Below are 16258 nucleotides of genomic sequence, written 5' to 3'. Positions count from 1 at the left end.
TTCACGCCAAAATGAGCCAACAGTCTGAAAATACTGAAATATACCGAATCAGTCACCCACGCAAGAAAAAATACCAAGACAAACCAAAAGTACCACAAAAATAGGATTTATATAAAATTCCACTTTTAACTACTGGATTAAACAATGATCTCGTTTCCCTTAACTAGCATACTCCTTGAGAATGGAGCCCGCAATAACCAAACGCTGAATCTCAGAGGTACCCTCGTAAATCTCGGTGATGCGAGCATCGCGATAATGGCGCTCCGCTGGCATATCAGAGACATATCCCATGCCTCCCAGGATCTGAATGCATTGGTGGGAGCAAAGTGTAGCCGCCTCGGAGGCTGCCAATTTGGCCATGGCCGCCTCCTTGGTGTAGGGCTGTTTGTTGTCCTTCAGCCAGGCGGCCCGCCAGGTCAACAGTCGCGCCGATTCGATTGCCAGCGACATGTCAGCAATCTTTTGCTGGATGGACTGCAGCTTGGAGATGGGTTTGCCAAAGGCCTGCCGCTTCTGGGCATAGTCCACGGCCAGCTCCAGAGCAGCCTGGCCAATACCCAATGCCTGGCTGGCAATGCCAATGCGTCCAGCATCCAATGTTTGCATCGCAATCTTGAAACCGAATCCGGGCTCTCCCAGTATGCTGTCCTTGGGAATTTCGCAGTCTTCGAATATCAGCTGGCAGGTGGAGGATCCTCGGATGCCCAGTTTGTCCTCCTTCTTGCCCAGCGAGAAGCCCTTCAGACCTTTGGGTACAATAAAGGCGGAGATGCCCTTGTGCTTCAGCTGTTTGTTTGTCGTGGCAAATACCACAGCGGCTTCCGCCTCAAAGCCATTGGTTATCCACGACTTGGTGCCATTCAGCAGATAATGATCGCTTTTCTCCGTTGCAATGGTGGAGGCAGCACCGGCATCCGAACCATTGCCCGGCTCCGACAGAGCAAAGCATCCCACACGCTCACCCGTCGTATATGGCGTGATGAAGGCTTCTTTTTGGGCGGCATTGCCAAAGCTCAGCAGTGGACCCAGATACAGAGAATTGTTGACCGACATGATGACCCCAGCGGAAGCACAGCCACGAGAGATCTCCTCCATTGCTATCGCATACGCAAGATAATCCAATCCTGTGCCACCTGTTGAACCATAGACAACCTGTAGATTCTTTGGGGAGCGATTTTCACACAGTAAATACCTAGTTCCTCGGGAATGGCCACCGACATGACGCCCAGCTCGCCCATTTGCTTGATCTGCTGTGCCGGGTAGAGGTGATCGCGATCGAATTTCGCTGCATTTGGACTCAGTTCGGCGTTGGCAAAGTCGCGGCAGGTCTTCTGCAGCATCTGATGGGTGTCGGGGAGTGCGGCAATGGAGGCTATTTGCCGCATCGGCACGGATCTGCGGGCTGAGAGAATTATCAGTAAAAGATCTTTTGCATATAAAAAGCCATTCTACCGATCGAGATCAAAGTCCATGGAGACTTTGTCTTACCTATATTCAGGGAGCGGCTGAAAACACTCTGCATGTTGGCTGTTGGTTATTTCTTAGTTACTAACTTTTTAAAATATTGCATAAAACGTCTAAAAACGACTAAAAAAAACTTGTTAATTTAATTAAAATTAAAAATAATTGGTGTGCCCAATTTGAAGCAACAGATTGTTGCTATGGTATTTTTGCCGGTTTGTTGGTATAAACTAAATACGAATTTTTTATTCCTTCACAATTTGGTGGAGGAGGTATATTTTATCTGGTCACACTTCTTACAATTTATAATATTTGTTATTAAAAAAAATCAACAACATCAACAACAAAATCCATCATGTCCGAGGAGCAATTCTTCGAGATAGAAGCGCTCGAGTGTGTATCCGACGATGAGGTGGAATGTAAGTAGATGGCAACAGGCAATGGGAAAACAATATATATTCACGGCCTTTCTGCTTGTGCAGCATTCATAAACATCGAACCTAAAGAACGGGAACAGGAAGATAGGTCGGTGAATAAAACCAAACGACTCGCTTGCATGATTGATGGCTGCAACTATACGACGGACAGGAGACGGGACCTTCGTCGTCACCGTCGTTCCAGGAAGCACATCCATGCCATGGCGAATATAGCAGATTCAGACTCCGATTTTGAGAGACCTTTGTACAAATGCTTCCTGTGCTCGTATACAACTGCCAAAAAATTCTGTTTTTTGAGGCACAACAAGTCGACGAAACATCGCCGTAGGGAGCAGGCACTAGGCGATCCATTGCTAAAAAAAAATAAAGTGCCGGTGCGCCGTGATTGTGACTCGACTTCATCGCAGGAATCCGATGGAAACATTTACACCTGTGCCGCTTGCGAATTCACAACATCCCGCAAAAAATCTTTTATGCTGCACAAGACGACAGAAAAGCATCGATATATTATGGAAATCTTGAGGCGGAACAATAAAATCATCACATCAGGACCCATGACGGATGGTGAAGGCGTAGAATTCACCCCGCCTGAATCTGAGGATGAATCTGATGATAAATTGAACAATTACGACCGCGGGATATTTGACTGCGACCTTTGCGAATACAAAACCAACTCCCGATACAGCTTTCTCCGCCACAAGAAGTCGAAAAAACACTGTGCTAGAGTTCAGGAAATGGAGCAAATGGAAGAAAAGTCAGACAGTTTGCCGGATGCAGATGCAGACAGTACACAGGCAGTGGAAATTGTCTTGCCTTGCGAGGAGTACGAGGAGGCCATTGAATACGAGCCGGAGGTGCATGAGGAAGTGGTGCATGAGAGCCTGGAATTCCAGGAGATAATTTATTTGCCCGAAGAGGAAACGGGGGAGGAGCAGCACTACTTCATAGTGCTGAGCAACGACTAGCAGAGTGCTGGCACATTGCACAGCACTGTTTCTGCGCAGGTTTAACGCGCACGCACTGGGAACTTTGTTTAACGTTTTTTATGTTTTTCTCTGCACACAACTTGTAAATTAAGCACAAAAAAAAATAAATAGAGCATTGAATTATGTTTAAACAGTAATACCAATCAATACCAGCCCCCTCCATCTTGAGTGACTTGCACAAAGTGTACAAAAGCATTGCAATAGGAATCCTATTTAGTTGTCTTATTGATTTGCCGTCAGTTTTGAAGTTCTTGCTATTCGTTTCCCCCGTTAAGTTTTTGTTTGCGTTTTGTTTTGTTTGGAGTCGTGTTGCTGCCCGCCGAGGCGAGTGAGTGGTAAGTGTATATTCAATGTGCAACAAATTTAAACATTAAAAGGCGGCCAAAAGCGTTGTGTGCGTGTGCATGTGTGTAAGAGAGAGATGTAGCAACAACATGCAGTTACATGTTAGAGAGGATGCTCTCTCAATGTAGGACGTGTTCTGTGCATGTTCGTGCTTGTCCGCTTGATCGAATTCAAGGTGTGTAAGGAAGCCGAAAAGGCAACAAACGGTAAAATCTGATTCAGTGAGAGACTACCAGGAGACTGCCTTACCTTCTTATTGCTGTACCGTGTGCCTGCTCTCTTGCTCTCTCGCTGGCTGGACACGCTCCCATCTTGTACGATCGCCCCACGATTCCGATAAGACGCGCACGAACCTGTCGCGACGACCCAACCGGCAGTCGCTGCATTCCCCCCTTTTTGGGGCTATAAAAGCGTTGGCCCGCCTGGCCACGAGCCAAGTTTTTGCCGTTAGCCGTGTGAGCGAGAAGCCTCCCGCAACATCCAAGTGTCAATTCTCTGTGAGTGGCATCAGACTCATCAATGGGTTTTTCCCATTAATTGAACTAATTCTAAAACGGACATACTCGTAATATTTATGTGGAAATGAAGTGATTAAAAATCAGTGAAGGATTTTTCATTTTGGGAATGTGTGTGCCACAGATCGTAAAACTCTATCAAAACGCGTCACTTTTATCGCCTGGGACCGAAACAAACACAAAATAAAACCAACGCTAATCTACTAATAGTCCAAATAAAACGGCAGAAAAAAATTACTATCAAGTCATCATTCGTCAAAAATCTGAAGAATGTAGAATTCTGTTGCCAAAGAACACACTTAATGGAGATAGGAATATCCTCAGATATGGGTCAAATATTGGGGAATAAAAAGTTAAATTAGTACTAATTTTAAATCTATTTTATAGCGACACATATTAAAGAAGAGATACCCCCGACCAATGACCAGGAAGTGAAAGAATTTAGCCAAACGACCACCAGACCAACAAAATGCAATCAATGAAAGCCGATGAACTGCCGGAGAATCCGCGCGAGACCTCAAATATCTTTTCGTCATTGATGTTCTGGTGAGTTTTTCCTTAAAATATTAATACCTAAATTAGTTATTGATTATCTTTGTTACCCATTCAGCTTTGCCATGCCCACATTTTTCAAGGGCCGCAAGAAAACTCTGGATGAAAACGATCTCTATCGAGCATTGAAGGAACACAAATCGGGTGAGTACATGGCTTTTTGTTTATATACAAATATTTCCGACTAATTGAGTCATTTATATCGACATAAAGTACCAAAAATCAAAAGAGAGAGAACCATCGAATCGGTGCGTGTGTGTGGAGTGTGGCTTGCATAATAAATGAGCATATCAATAATTTATGGCCATTTATAATGATGGAAAGCTTTCACAGGGCCATTCAATAAATAATCTCAATCTTTTTTAATTTAATTAGGAAATGAAAATCCATTGCGCGAGCATTTTGATAGGGGTTTCACTAAATTAAGAATGAGAAGAGAAATTCTTATCAGCACGTAAGCGAGATTATAGTGTAGATACGTGACGTCATGTGGCACCCAGTAACTGTCAATAGATGGGGCTATTATAATCCCAATAAAAAGAAGAGACTTTCACCTAAGAATACGAGACTTTTAAGCCCAAGTCCAAATACCAATAGACCAAAAGAAATCATATCGTACCGAAGTTCAATGTTCATTTGGTTTCATTTTCAATGATCTTTGTCCCTCGTGCCTTGGAGAGCTGTGTAATCCCCGTTGGCATGAAGTGGGTCGACACACTTCCTTACTTCTCCAAATGCAGGCTATAAGACTGGCTATAAGCACCTTTACAATATTATCTCCCTGCACAGACAGCATTTCCCGAATCAAGTGCGAGACCGAGACCGACAGCAGGGGCACTTCAAGGTACCACAACCGACTAATACGATTAGATAGTGGCTTAGAATGTGGCCCATCACTGGAAAATATAGTTTCTGATTCAGGTTGGGGACATTTTGGGTTATTCCATTACCAATTTGAAGGATCACAACATTTTATGTGCCCCCATATAAAAAACCAGTTTCATTGAGATCATTTTGTGGCCCTAATCCCGCCCCAGATAAGATAGTCCCTTGCTGGATATTATGCACATTCATTGAATTTTACTTACTTACCAACATTATCTTATATCCGAGCTATCTTTATCTGTTATCATCCTTTAGAGACCTTTGAGTTTTCACATATCATTCAAATATTTCAAAACTGTCTCGAGAATTGTGACATATCATCCCCCGGTGATAACTTTGACAGGCGTTCGTTTTGCCGCATTAATTTAATTTTTTGCCCAAAAATAATTGATAGCATGCCCTATACCTATCCTACCTATACTTCTAGTAGTAGATAGGGAGATACTATACATACAAATAATACAATTAGCTATCTCTGCGGTTTATGTACTTACTCCCCTCAGTGAGATAGATAGATAGATAGTCCGTTGAGTGGTTTCTGCGTTCGACAGGCGACTTATGCAATGGCGCATATCTCTCGAAAATAAATGATCAACTACCACTTGATATGCCATTAAGTAATCTTCATGAAATTTTAATCCCTTCGAAGGTAAAGCTTTCCGGAAGTTCCATATAAAAAAAAGTATTTGAGATTCGCGACTCACAGTTGGTCGTATGGTTTCCCCTTATGGTAGGAGCAGCTGCCAGCTGGTTGGGATTTGCGTTTGTTGGCAGCCATAACTCATGATTGGAAGCCAAATCATGGACAATGCACAGTTTACAAGGTGGTAAATCCCAAAAAACAATGACTATTAGTAGCAAAGATTAGGCAGTGTCTATGGGTCGTAATCTTTGGCTGTTGTTTTGGAATCTTGCATTCGATTTAAGCTCCATAGATAACGTTACCCCTAGAGTACAAAAAAAAACCTATTAATTGGAACTTTTATTGGAAGTTACTCGAAGGAAAGGGATCCATCAAATTGGCAAATAAATAAATTTAAATTTTCAGTTCTCTACCCATTTTCGGTTGCATTTTGTTTTTTTTTATCGGTATTTGCCTTAGACAGACATACCTTGTTTGTGGCTCCCCTGTTTGTGATATCATAATAAGCAATCTGTCGCATCTGCCAATTACAATAGCCGAGCACAGAGTAAACTCTGTTCTGACATTGTTTGTTATCGCGAATAATTTATTGAACCCATCCACCAACATTCCACCTTTTGGAGTCTATTTTGCTGATATCTTAATCTTGTATGCCCCACAGACACATTGGGCGCCCAGTTGAGCGAAGCCTGGGAGCGGGAGGTGGAGAAGAAGCGCAAAAAGAAGAAGACACCCAGCCTACTGAAAGCCTCCGTGGATGTATTTGGCTGGCGCTTGGCGGGACTTGGCGTAGTGCTGTTCATATTGGAGATTGGATTCCGGTAAGACCACGCCCGCACGCACACTGGCAAAGGGATGGGCTGGGCAGTTATTTATGATCCTTTATTGTATGATTATTTATTTACAGCGTCACTCAACCTCTTTTTCTGGGCGGCCTGGTGGCCTTCTATGCGGATTCGAGCAACCAGGAGGGCGATGGGGAGAACCAAACGAAAGCATATCTGTACGCCCTGGGCGTGATCTTGTGTAGTGCCTTCAATGTCTTGCTTATGCATCCCTATATGCTGGGCATGTTCCATCTGGGCATGAAGGCCAGGATAGCCATGACAAGTGAGTGGAGTGGAATGGGGCATAACCCTAGAGGAGCATGATAAATGATCATCTCTCTCTCTCTCTCTCTCTGTGTGTGTTGTTGCAGGCATGATATATCGCAAGGCATTGCGTCTGAGTCGAACAGCGCTGGGGGACACCACAATCGGACAGGTGGTTAATCTCATATCGAACGATGTGGGACGGCTGGATCTGTCGGTCATACACATGAATTATTTATGGCTGGGGCCAGTGGAGATTGGAATTATCACATATCTTATGTACAGAGAGGTACGAATACATCCTTTATGTCGTGGAGTAGAACTCTTATTAATCTCTCTTCGGTTTGTTCCTTTAGATTGGTGTCTCTGCTTTCTTTGGCGTGGCTGTGATGCTGATGTTTATCCCACTGCAAGCGTATTTGGGCAAAAAGACCTCCGTGCTGCGTCTGCGCACTGCCCTGAGGACAGATGAACGTGTACGGATGATGAATGAGATCATTTCGGGCATTCAAGTGATCAAAATGTACGCCTGGGAGATCCCATTCAGCAAGATGATCAACTATGTGCGCACCAAGGAGATGAATGCCATTCGAAATGTGAACTATATACGCGGCACCCTCCAGAGTTTCATTATGTTTGTCACACGGATATCGGTGTTTGTCAGCCTCGTGGGATTCGTGCTGCTGGGTAAGCTCCTGACCGCAGAGAAGGCCTTCGTCATCACGGCATACTACAACATCCTGAGGAACACCATGACGGTGTATTTCCCCATGGGCATCTCGCAGTTTGCAGAGCTTTTGGTCTCGATTCGTCGCATTCAGACGTTCATGCTGCACGAGGAGACCAAAGTGCGCGACAAGTCGGAGGATTTGGATGAGCAGAAACTGGGAAAGGCGGCGGGACTCGTGTCGGAGCCCACAGCCCAAGCGACTGGTATGCTGAAGCCCAACAGTCGTCGCACCAGCGGGGCAGAGCCCACCATCAACATTAGCAAACTGAAGGCCAAGTGGGATCAAAAGAGCAACGAAAATACGCTGGACAACCTCACGCTGAAGTTCAAGCCACGCCAACTGGTGGCAGTCATCGGTCCAGTGGGCTCTGGCAAGTCCAGTCTCATTCAGGCGGTTCTGGGTGAGCTCAATCCGGATGCGGGATCGGTGAAGGTCAATGGAACCCTGTCGTATGCCTCCCAGGAGCCGTGGCTCTTCACGGGCACCGTGCGGCAGAACATACTCTTTGGCCTGCCCATGGACAAGCATCGCTATCGCACTGTGGTCAAAAAGTGTGCCCTGGAGCGGGACTTCGAGCTGCTGCCCTATTCGGACAAGACGATTGTGGGCGAGCGAGGAGCCTCACTCTCTGGCGGACAGAAGGCGCGCATTAGCCTGGCCCGTGCGGTCTATCGAAAGGCGGATATCTATCTGCTGGATGATCCCCTCAGTGCTGTGGACACCCATGTGGGACGCCACCTGTTCGATCAGTGCATGCGCGGATTCCTGCGCGAGAATATTGTGCTCCTGGTGACGCATCAGCTGCAGTTCCTGGAGCAGGCCGATATGATTGTGATCATGGACAAGGGCAAGATCAGTGCCATGGGCACCTACGAGTCGATGTGCCAGAGTGGCCTGGACTTTGCCCAAATGCTGACGGACCCGAGCAAAAAGGATGAGGGCGCCAGCGGGGATGCCGAAAAGAAGAAGGAGCTCTCGCGTCAGAACAGCCAACTGCGCGATCGTCATGGCAGCATCTCCTCCATGGAATCCGCGGCGGAGTCTGTGGTCGTGGACTCGCCCATGCAAACGCAGGAGGCGCGCGTGGAGGGACGCATTGGCATGTCGCTGTATAAGAAGTATTTCGGTGCCAATGGCTATGGACTGTTCATTGTGTTTGCCTTCTTCTGCGTGGGGGCACAGATTCTCGGCTCTGGCGGTGACATTTTCCTGTCCTATTGGTGAGTAAATAAAGCAAAGGAAATTCAGGGAAAATCACTAATGAATGAATCTCTTGCAGGGTTAACAAAAACGGAGAAGCAGAGCGGGACACCTTTATGGCTCGTCTGCGTCGCGCCTTTCCCGAAACCCGCATCAATTCCGACACAGACCCCAAGGACATCTACTACTTTACGGGCATAAATGTCTCGGTGATCGTCTTCTCGCTCGTGAGGAGCATGCTGTTCTTCTACCTGGCCATGAGGAGCTCCACAACGCTGCACAACACAATGTTCAAGGGTGTGACGCGTGCGGCCATGCATTTCTTCAACACGAACCCCTCTGGCCGTATACTGAATCGTTTCTCCAAGGATCTGGGACAAGTGGATGAGATACTGCCCTCCGTGATGATGGATGTCATGCAGATATTCCTAGCGATACTCGGCATAGTCGTTGTCCTGTGCATCATCAATGTGTGGTATATTTTGGCCACCTTTTTCCTCGTTGTCGTCTTCTATGTGCTGCGATCCTTCTATTTGAATACCTCGCGAGATGTCAAGCGTTTGGAGGCAGTCAGTGAGTGGTTTTTGGCCTGCTTCCCATTGAAATATAGCATCTAATTTACTTGTCTTCACAGCACGATCCCCGATCTACTCCCATTTGAGTGCCTCGTTGAATGGTTTGCCAACGATTCGTGCCTTTGGCGCGCAGAAGGAACTGATTGCCGAGTTTGACAATTACCAGGATATGCACAGCTCTGGCTACTACATGTTTTTGGCCACCAGCCGCGCCTTTGGCTACTGGCTGGACTGCGTTTGTGTCGTCTACATAGCTGTGATCACGATCTCGTTCTTCTTTTTCTCCCCGGAGAATGGCGGCGATGTGGGTCTGGCTATTACCCAAGCGATGGGCATGACGGGCATGGTGCAGTGGGGCATGCGACAGTCAGCGGAGCTGGAGAACACCATGACAGCGGTGGAGCGTGTGGTGGAGTACGAGGATCTGGAGCCAGAGGGTGACTTTGAGTCGAAGCCGAGCAAGAAGCCGCCAAAGGATTGGCCAGAGGAGGGCAAGATTATTTTCGATGATCTCTCGCTGAAGTACTTCCCCGACAAGGCCGCAGATTATGTGCTGCGATCGCTGAACATTGCCATTCAGGGCTGCGAGAAGGTCGGCATTGTGGGACGCACTGGCGCTGGAAAATCCTCGCTGATCAATGCCCTGTTCCGACTCTCCTACAACGAGGGATCGATTGTGATTGATAGGCGCGACACCAACGATCTGGGACTGCACGATCTGCGCAGCAAAATCTCCATTATCCCCCAGGAACCGGTGCTCTTCTCTGGAACGATGCGCTACAACCTGGATCCCTTTGATGAGTACAGCGATGCCAAGCTGTGGGAGTCCCTGGAGGAAGTGAAGCTCAAGGAAGTTGTCGCGGATCTGCCCAGTGGCCTGTCGAGCAAGATTTCCGAGGGCGGCACCAATTTCAGCGTGGGACAGCGGCAGCTGGTCTGCCTGGCGCGTGCCATTCTACGCGAGAATCGCATTCTGGTGATGGACGAGGCCACCGCCAATGTGGATCCCCAAACGGATGCCCTCATTCAGACGACGATTCGGAATAAGTTCAAGGATTGCACAGTGCTGACGATTGCCCATCGCCTGCACACGGTGATGGATTCGGACAAGGTGCTGGTAATGGATGCCGGCAAGGCGGTGGAGTTTGGATCGCCCTTCGAGCTGCTGACGACCAGCGAGAAGAAGGTGTTCCATTCGATGGTGAAGCAAACGGGAGACTCGACATTCGATGCGCTGCTCAAAGTGGCACAAAAGGTACGAACAAAAATTACTCTAAATTTATGATTATTGTTTAATATTTTTTCTTTATCCCCAACAAAAGGCCCATGATGATAATCTGCGGATCAAGAAAGATTCTTGACATTTCGCCGTACCGAAGGCCTTCAAAGACTATATACTTAAGATACTGGAACCAATTACGAATCATCCGGCGGCCAATGCGCGCATACAGAAGACCTTCCTCTTTGCGGAGGCCTCCAAGCAGAAGTTATTAGGATAGCACAGGATACAGGATACCCACCCCCTCCCAATAACTGAATGAATTTTTACTACCCCCCTAGCCCTACCCCTGCCCCCTACAAATTGTGTACAAAACAAATCAAACTAATTGTTAGACAAACGAGTGTGTGTATAAACTAGGAGTTAACCTTTGACACGAGGTTCGAAACGTGCGCATGAAACATAGGAAATCAAAACAGCAGGACAATAAGAACAAAGAATGAGCAGGATGAGGAGCAGAGTGGTAGATGGAGGAGTGACTGTTTTTTATATGTGCAATACATTTAATTTTAGCTAAAGACAAAAACAAAACAAAAAACTGTATGCATTTCCGACCTTCAAAAGGTCGCGTTGCATTTGTATTATGTGTTCCAGTAAACAACAAATAACGACAATAACTAAAAGAAAACAAAACAAAAGTAAAGAGAGAATTCTATGAAATGTTATGCCTAGTATTAACATATGTATATGTAAATGTGTGTTTTTTATAGTAATTTATTAATGTGTGCAGGTATACAATAAATGTAACAATTTTTGTTTTTGTTCTCTTTTTGTTTTGAAACTGATTTTTGTTTTTTTTTTTTGAATTTGTAACTTTTCCGTTTCTAGAACTGCTGCATTTTGTATATATATACTAAGAAATTTAAACGCATTTAAACACACACAAAAACAAACAAACAAAGAAGTATCTTCCATTAGATGCAAGGCCTCCTAGAGATTTATTTGTAATCCTATATATAGTCTATATAAATATATATTTATAGAACTTCAGCGACAAAGAATTAATTCTGCATATTTCGCGACAGGCTTTAGCTTTAGATTTTACGTTGCCTATAGCTTAATCGTAATCTTAAGATTCGCCCCTCCCCCCATAGACGATAGACGATAGATTGTGAGCCTCCTATATGGCCAGCGTCAGCCAAGCGGCCATCAGACAGAAGCCACCCACAGTGGCATAGGCCTGGAAACGCTTCTCGCCGGTCAATGCACGATAGTACATGCAGCCGCTGAAGAGCAGTGTGCCAGTGGTCATCAGTGAGCCAGTCTACAGGAGAGAGTATCAGAATTAGCCATAGTTGTCATAGAACTTAAGATTACCATAGATGAGGCAGGCAGTGGAGCCTTGTGTGCATATTTTGATGTTAGCTTTAGTTGTTGGCTTTAAAGACCCGAACAAAAGAGGAGAAGCCTGCGAATGGCTCCTCTCACATTTTACTTATCAAATAAGGCTGATGATAACCACATCCAAAAAAACAAAACGAAACAAAACAAAAATGTAAAACCCAATAACAAAAACATAATGGAAGAATCGATGCCTTTTTGGTACACACATTTTTAAAAGCGAAAGAGAAATCAATTGTAAGTCTCCATATTCCTGTTCCTGAAACCCCATATCAGCTAATGAAATGAACCTGCATCCATATCACAATGAATTAAACACCCCCAACAAAATGGTATTGAAAATTACTTTGTAAGCTGCAATTAGTGGTTGTTGAACAATTTAGCTTTAGCTTTGGAAAACATTTCATATACAACACAATATACATACATACATATATGTACTATATATATATATATAGAGTGGATGGATGGATGGCAAACGCTTAGCATAAATCAATGTGTGTTTGTTCATAGCTCAACAAAAGGTTTTTTGTAACCTGAGAAAAGTCAATCAATCAGCGCACTAGAATGTCAATTAGAAGTCGTAAGGCGTATCAGAATCAGAGATCGATCAGTCGAGAGTTTGAGATAGATTTCCATTCATTTTGTCACTCGAAGAAGAAATCGTAACGCGAGTTGTTGTAAATTCCGTTCAGAAATCGTAACTTTACACAAAAAGAAATACCGAAAAGCTTTATGAATAAACCAAAAACAACACAAAAACAATTCTATAATTGGGGGAATCACCTGGAATGGGACTACTTACGAGTATGGGGTAGTGGACCAGTGGCATGGCCATCATGGCAAACGAATGCAAAAAGTGTATGCGATTGGCGACATCAGCAAAGGCCTGCGAGTCCAGCTGCTCCTTTGGGTCCTTAATGTCCCTGAGGACGTACTTGCAATAGGCGCCCATGAATATGGCCGAGGCGCCACCCAAGCCGGCCAGACGCACAAAGTGATAATGGCTGCCGGCCAAAGCGTGCAGCGACCCAGTCGACATCTGATGCATCACCGGGCGCAGGGTCTGCGTCTCCTTTGGAACCAATTGCTTTGGTCGCAGCCCCTGCGAAAAACAAAAAAAAAAAACAACGGTAAAGGGAATACCAACAGAAATGGAATAATGGATAATTACAATTGCGCGAAAGATGGCCGATCCCGACGAGATTACCGCCTTGCTCACGGGATTGCTGAGCGTTATGTAGTCCAACGTGTCCATCATTTTGTAGTTTGTTTATCCCGACGCCGCAAAAACAAATTGGCCGAAATAGCAGAAGTTTTGACGCTGGAATGACAAGTGCTGGAAAGCGAGCTTGGTTACTCCATTGAAATTTTGTTATTCAAATTTAGGCTGTTATGTTCCTTGGGGAACATTATGTGTTGGCCAGACAAAAACGGGTCGGGTCGCTTGATCCTGACCATATAAAACAGGATAAAATAAATTAACAAAAAACTATTCCAACTATTTCCAACACTGTCTGTTACAAGTCCCGCCTCCCTTGCTTGGTATTTTGGCCAGCTGTGGTCACACTTCCAATTCAATCCGTTTTTATATTTTTGCCGGTTTTCGCAGAAAAATAAAAAAAACTTTGCAAGGCAAGTACTGATTAGACTTGCTTATCAGTCGAGTGGTGAGTAGGCTGGGGGTGTTTTACAGCCAAACAAAGCATTTGGTAATCCACTATTGTCTTCCAGTTCTTGGGTGGCAGAGCACAGAACAGCAACAATGAAAACTGCAAATCACTGCGTAGTTTTAATTATCGTCGCGATTGTCGCAGCCTGCAGCAGTGCAGCTGACGAAGGGGAACGCCCCTATAGGCGTAGCTTCATCAATCCGTATCCACGATACAAGTTCTTCGAGGATGGCGTCGATCCCGGCGAGCCGCTGTTCCTCACGCCCCTCATTCTGAATTCCTCCATCCCTAGGGAGCAAGTGCAGAAGTTGGCCCGCGTCGTAGGCTCCCAGTATCATGGCGTTGAGAGCTATTCGGGATATCTGACGGTGGACAAGGGATTCAATTCGAACATGTTCTTTTGGTACTTTCCCGCGGAGGAGGATGCAGCCTATGCACCGGTGGTGTTGTGGCTCCAGGGAGGTCCCGGCGCGTCCTCTCTCTTTGGTCTGTTTACGGAAAACGGCCCGCTGGAGCTGGATGCCCATAGCAAGCTGCAGAAGCGAAACTACACCTGGAGCAAGACGCACAATCTGATCTACATTGATAATCCCGTGGGCACGGGCTTCAGCTTCACGGACAAGGACGAGGGCTATGCCAAAAACGAAAAGGATGTCGGTCGCAATCTTCACGAGGCCGTGATGCAGCTGTATGAGCTCTTCGAGTGGAGCAACTCGAGTGGCTTCTGGGTAACTGGTGAGTCCTACGCTGGCAAATATGTCCCAGCGCTGGCCTATCACATCCACATGGTGCAGAATGCCATCGAGACGCGCGTCTATGTGCCGCTTAAGGGTGTGGCCATTGGCAACGGGCTGTCGGATCCACTGCATCAGCTCAAGTACGGCGACTATCTGTATCAGCTTGGCCTCATCGACGACAATGGCCTGCAGAGCTTCCATGAGGCTGAGGACAAGGGGGCCGCTTGTATCAAGAACCACGACATGGAATGTGCGTTCAATGTCTTCGACTCTTTGATCAACGGCGACCTCACCAATGGCTCGCTCTTTAGCAACCTCACGGGCTTCAATTGGTACTATAACTATCTGAAAACGCACGACAACTCGGGCGCCAACCTGGGCAATTTCCTGCAGGCCGGTGAAACGCGTCGCTCCATCCATGTGGGCAACAAACCCTTCCATGATCTCGACAAGGAGAACAAGGTTGAGCTGCACCTGAAGAACGACGTGATGGACAGTGTGGCCCCATGGATAGCCGAACTCCTGGCCCACTATACGGTGTGCATCTACAGCGGCCAGTTGGACATCATTGTCGCGTATCCTCTGACCAGGAATTACCTCAATCACCTGAAATTCCCTGCCTCCGATCGCTACAAGGTGGCTCCACGCGAGATCTGGCGCATTGACGGAGAGGTGGCTGGATATGTGAAGCACGCTGGTCATCTGGTGGAGATAATGGTGCGCAATGCCGGACATATGGCTCCTCACGATCAGCCCAGGTGGCTCTACGAGATGATCACCCATCTGACGCACTACAAGCATTAGCTTTACCTAAGCGGGTACACTTAAAATTGGCTTTTAAATAGATTTCTATATTTGTAATGATCTTATCTTAAATAAATCATGTTGAGTTTACGCTGCCGTCGCTCCTTTGTACCCGCGTGCCACCAGAAAATGCTCCGCGGAGTCGCCTCTACTGGCGCGCGGTTTCACCCGCTTCACCTTATCGTAGAACTTTAACATATCCCGCTCCAGCTTGGGCACATCGCCATTGTCCCACACTTTGACCACCAGATTGGCCTGCGGTGCGGACATTGCCAGTGCGAAACGCAAGACCTCGTAGCAGAGATTTGTGATGCTTTCCTGGTCCAGCATCCGCACGCCTGTGGCATTGGGCGCCATGTCGGAGAGGACACAGTTGACCTGGCGGCCAGCGAGTGCTTCTCTTAGACGTTGCTGTGCCACGGTGGTGGTGAAGTCCATGCCGCCGTATATTGTGGCACCCGGCACGGCATGAAAATGCAACAGGTCGATGCTGAAGACTGCTCCAACTGGCGCCCGCTCCTGTTTGCCATGGGCATTGCTTCGCTCCACTGCCACCTGTGTCCAGCTGCCTGGGGCCGCTCCACAGTCCAGGACAGCGTCGCCCGGCTTCAGGATTTTGTATTTGTCGGCAATTTCCAGCAGCTTGAAGGCACTCCGGCAGCGATAGTTCATCATGCGCGCCTTTTCCACGTAGGGATCGGCCAGCTGCCGTGTCAGCCACTCCTGTGAGCTCTTGCTCTTGCCCTTGAGGTTGTGCGGCTGCTGCTTGGCATATTTTCCCACAATATCCGTATGAACAAGGCGTTTATATAAATAATTACTCAAAAGTGTCCGCATTATTGTGTAACGTATCGATACCGACCGGTCTATCGATAGGCCAACTTATCTGTTTATACGAAGATCAATTTGCGAAATCAGTTCATAAACAGTTGTCAAAGGATCGTGTATGCATACAATTTGATCAGATGGACTTGCATTTATAAATTGGTTGAACGAATTTCTT

At 46.4% G+C, this 16258-nt stretch overlaps 6 protein-coding genes across 6 annotated transcripts; 3 read left to right on the top strand and 3 right to left on the bottom strand.

Moving 5' to 3' along the window:
* Nucleotides 1-90: 90 nt before the first annotated feature.
* Nucleotides 91-1631, bottom strand: LOC111070157 (short-chain specific acyl-CoA dehydrogenase, mitochondrial). The gene is made up of 3 exons (XM_022360520.2): nucleotides 1489-1631; nucleotides 1193-1402; nucleotides 91-1133 (listed from the first exon to the last, which is right to left on the bottom strand). The coding sequence occupies exons 1-3, from the start codon at nucleotides 1520-1522 to the stop codon at nucleotides 160-162; spliced, it is 1218 nt and encodes a 405-aa protein (XP_022216212.2). The 5' UTR covers nucleotides 1523-1631; the 3' UTR covers nucleotides 91-159.
* A 101-nt stretch (nucleotides 1632-1732) lies between these two features.
* LOC111070195 lies at nucleotides 1733-3009 on the top strand. The gene is made up of 2 exons (XM_022360568.2): nucleotides 1733-1880; nucleotides 1944-3009. Exons 1-2 carry the CDS (start codon nucleotides 1817-1819, stop codon nucleotides 2861-2863), a joined length of 984 nt encoding a protein of 327 aa, XP_022216260.2. The 5' UTR covers nucleotides 1733-1816; the 3' UTR covers nucleotides 2864-3009.
* A 639-nt stretch (nucleotides 3010-3648) lies between these two features.
* On the top strand, nucleotides 3649-11469 carry LOC111070151 (probable multidrug resistance-associated protein lethal(2)03659). Its single transcript, XM_022360495.2, has 10 exons — nucleotides 3649-3726; nucleotides 4132-4290; nucleotides 4355-4440; nucleotides 6486-6645; nucleotides 6732-6934; nucleotides 7023-7204; nucleotides 7272-8866; nucleotides 8926-9419; nucleotides 9481-10676; nucleotides 10744-11469. Exons 2-10 carry the CDS (start codon nucleotides 4214-4216, stop codon nucleotides 10780-10782), a joined length of 4032 nt encoding a protein of 1343 aa, XP_022216187.2. The 5' UTR covers nucleotides 3649-3726; nucleotides 4132-4213; the 3' UTR covers nucleotides 10783-11469.
* A 145-nt stretch (nucleotides 11470-11614) lies between these two features.
* Nucleotides 11615-13464, bottom strand: LOC111070162 (transmembrane protein 256 homolog). Its single transcript, XM_022360524.2, has 3 exons — nucleotides 13216-13464; nucleotides 12847-13146; nucleotides 11615-11964 (listed from the first exon to the last, which is right to left on the bottom strand). The coding sequence occupies exons 1-3, from the start codon at nucleotides 13300-13302 to the stop codon at nucleotides 11821-11823; spliced, it is 531 nt and encodes a 176-aa protein (XP_022216216.1). The 5' UTR covers nucleotides 13303-13464; the 3' UTR covers nucleotides 11615-11820.
* Nucleotides 13465-13598: 134 nt separating this feature from the next.
* Nucleotides 13599-15345, top strand: LOC111070156 (venom serine carboxypeptidase). The gene is made up of 2 exons (XM_022360519.2): nucleotides 13599-13711; nucleotides 13776-15345. Exon 2 carries the CDS (start codon nucleotides 13807-13809, stop codon nucleotides 15253-15255), a length of 1449 nt encoding a protein of 482 aa, XP_022216211.2. The 5' UTR covers nucleotides 13599-13711; nucleotides 13776-13806; the 3' UTR covers nucleotides 15256-15345.
* LOC111070161 (rRNA methyltransferase 2, mitochondrial) lies at nucleotides 15269-16132 on the bottom strand. The gene has a single exon (XM_022360523.2). The coding sequence runs from the start codon at nucleotides 16090-16092 to the stop codon at nucleotides 15343-15345; it is 750 nt and encodes a 249-aa protein (XP_022216215.2). The 5' UTR covers nucleotides 16093-16132; the 3' UTR covers nucleotides 15269-15342.
* Nucleotides 16133-16258: the final 126 nt, after the last annotated feature.

This window comes from Drosophila obscura, unplaced genomic scaffold, assembly GCF_018151105.1.
Source record: "Drosophila obscura isolate BZ-5 IFL unplaced genomic scaffold, ASM1815110v1 contig_4, whole genome shotgun sequence".
NCBI lineage: Eukaryota > Metazoa > Arthropoda > Insecta > Diptera > Drosophilidae > Drosophila > Drosophila obscura.
The sequence above is the reverse complement of the archived record's forward strand: the minus strand, read 5'-3'. Positions and strand labels throughout refer to the sequence as shown.

What these genes read in the sequence shown, in the direction of transcription:
- LOC111070151 (XM_022360495.2), top strand. Translation starts at nt 4,214, where the DNA reads ATGCAATCAATGAAAGCCGATGAACTGCCGGAGAATCCGCGCGAGACC. An exon ending in GACATTTTCCTGTCCTATTG is followed by an intron (nt 8,867 to 8,925) that starts GTGAGTAAATAA and finishes AATCTCTTGCAG; the next exon opens with GGTTAACAAAAACGGAGAAG. An exon ending in TGCTCAAAGTGGCACAAAAG is followed by an intron (nt 10,677 to 10,743) that starts GTACGAACAAAA and finishes CCCCAACAAAAG; the next exon opens with GCCCATGATGATAATCTGCG.
- LOC111070156 (XM_022360519.2), top strand. Translation starts at nt 13,807, where the DNA reads ATGAAAACTGCAAATCACTGCGTAGTTTTAATTATCGTCGCGATTGTC.
- LOC111070195 (XM_022360568.2), top strand. Translation starts at nt 1,817, where the DNA reads ATGTCCGAGGAGCAATTCTTCGAGATAGAAGCGCTCGAGTGTGTATCC. An exon ending in ATCCGACGATGAGGTGGAAT is followed by an intron (nt 1,881 to 1,943) that starts GTAAGTAGATGG and finishes CTGCTTGTGCAG; the next exon opens with CATTCATAAACATCGAACCT.
- LOC111070161 (XM_022360523.2), bottom strand. Translation starts at nt 16,092, where the DNA reads ATGCGGACACTTTTGAGTAATTATTTATATAAACGCCTTGTTCATACG.
- LOC111070162 (XM_022360524.2), bottom strand. Translation starts at nt 13,302, where the DNA reads ATGATGGACACGTTGGACTACATAACGCTCAGCAATCCCGTGAGCAAG. An exon ending in CGGCCATCTTTCGCGCAATT is followed by an intron (nt 13,147 to 13,215) that starts GTAATTATCCAT and finishes TGTTTTTCGCAG; the next exon opens with GGGCTGCGACCAAAGCAATT. An exon ending in TGGTCCACTACCCCATACTC is followed by an intron (nt 11,965 to 12,846) that starts GTAAGTAGTCCC and finishes TCTCTCCTGTAG; the next exon opens with ACTGGCTCACTGATGACCAC.
- LOC111070157 (XM_022360520.2), bottom strand. Translation starts at nt 1,522, where the DNA reads ATGCAGAGTGTTTTCAGCCGCTCCCTGAATATAG. An exon ending in CAGCCGCTCCCTGAATATAG is followed by an intron (nt 1,403 to 1,488) that starts GTAAGACAAAGT and finishes TAATTCTCTCAG; the next exon opens with CCCGCAGATCCGTGCCGATG. An exon ending in GGCCATTCCCGAGGAACTAG is followed by an intron (nt 1,134 to 1,192) that starts GTATTTACTGTG and finishes ATGGTTCAACAG; the next exon opens with GTGGCACAGGATTGGATTAT.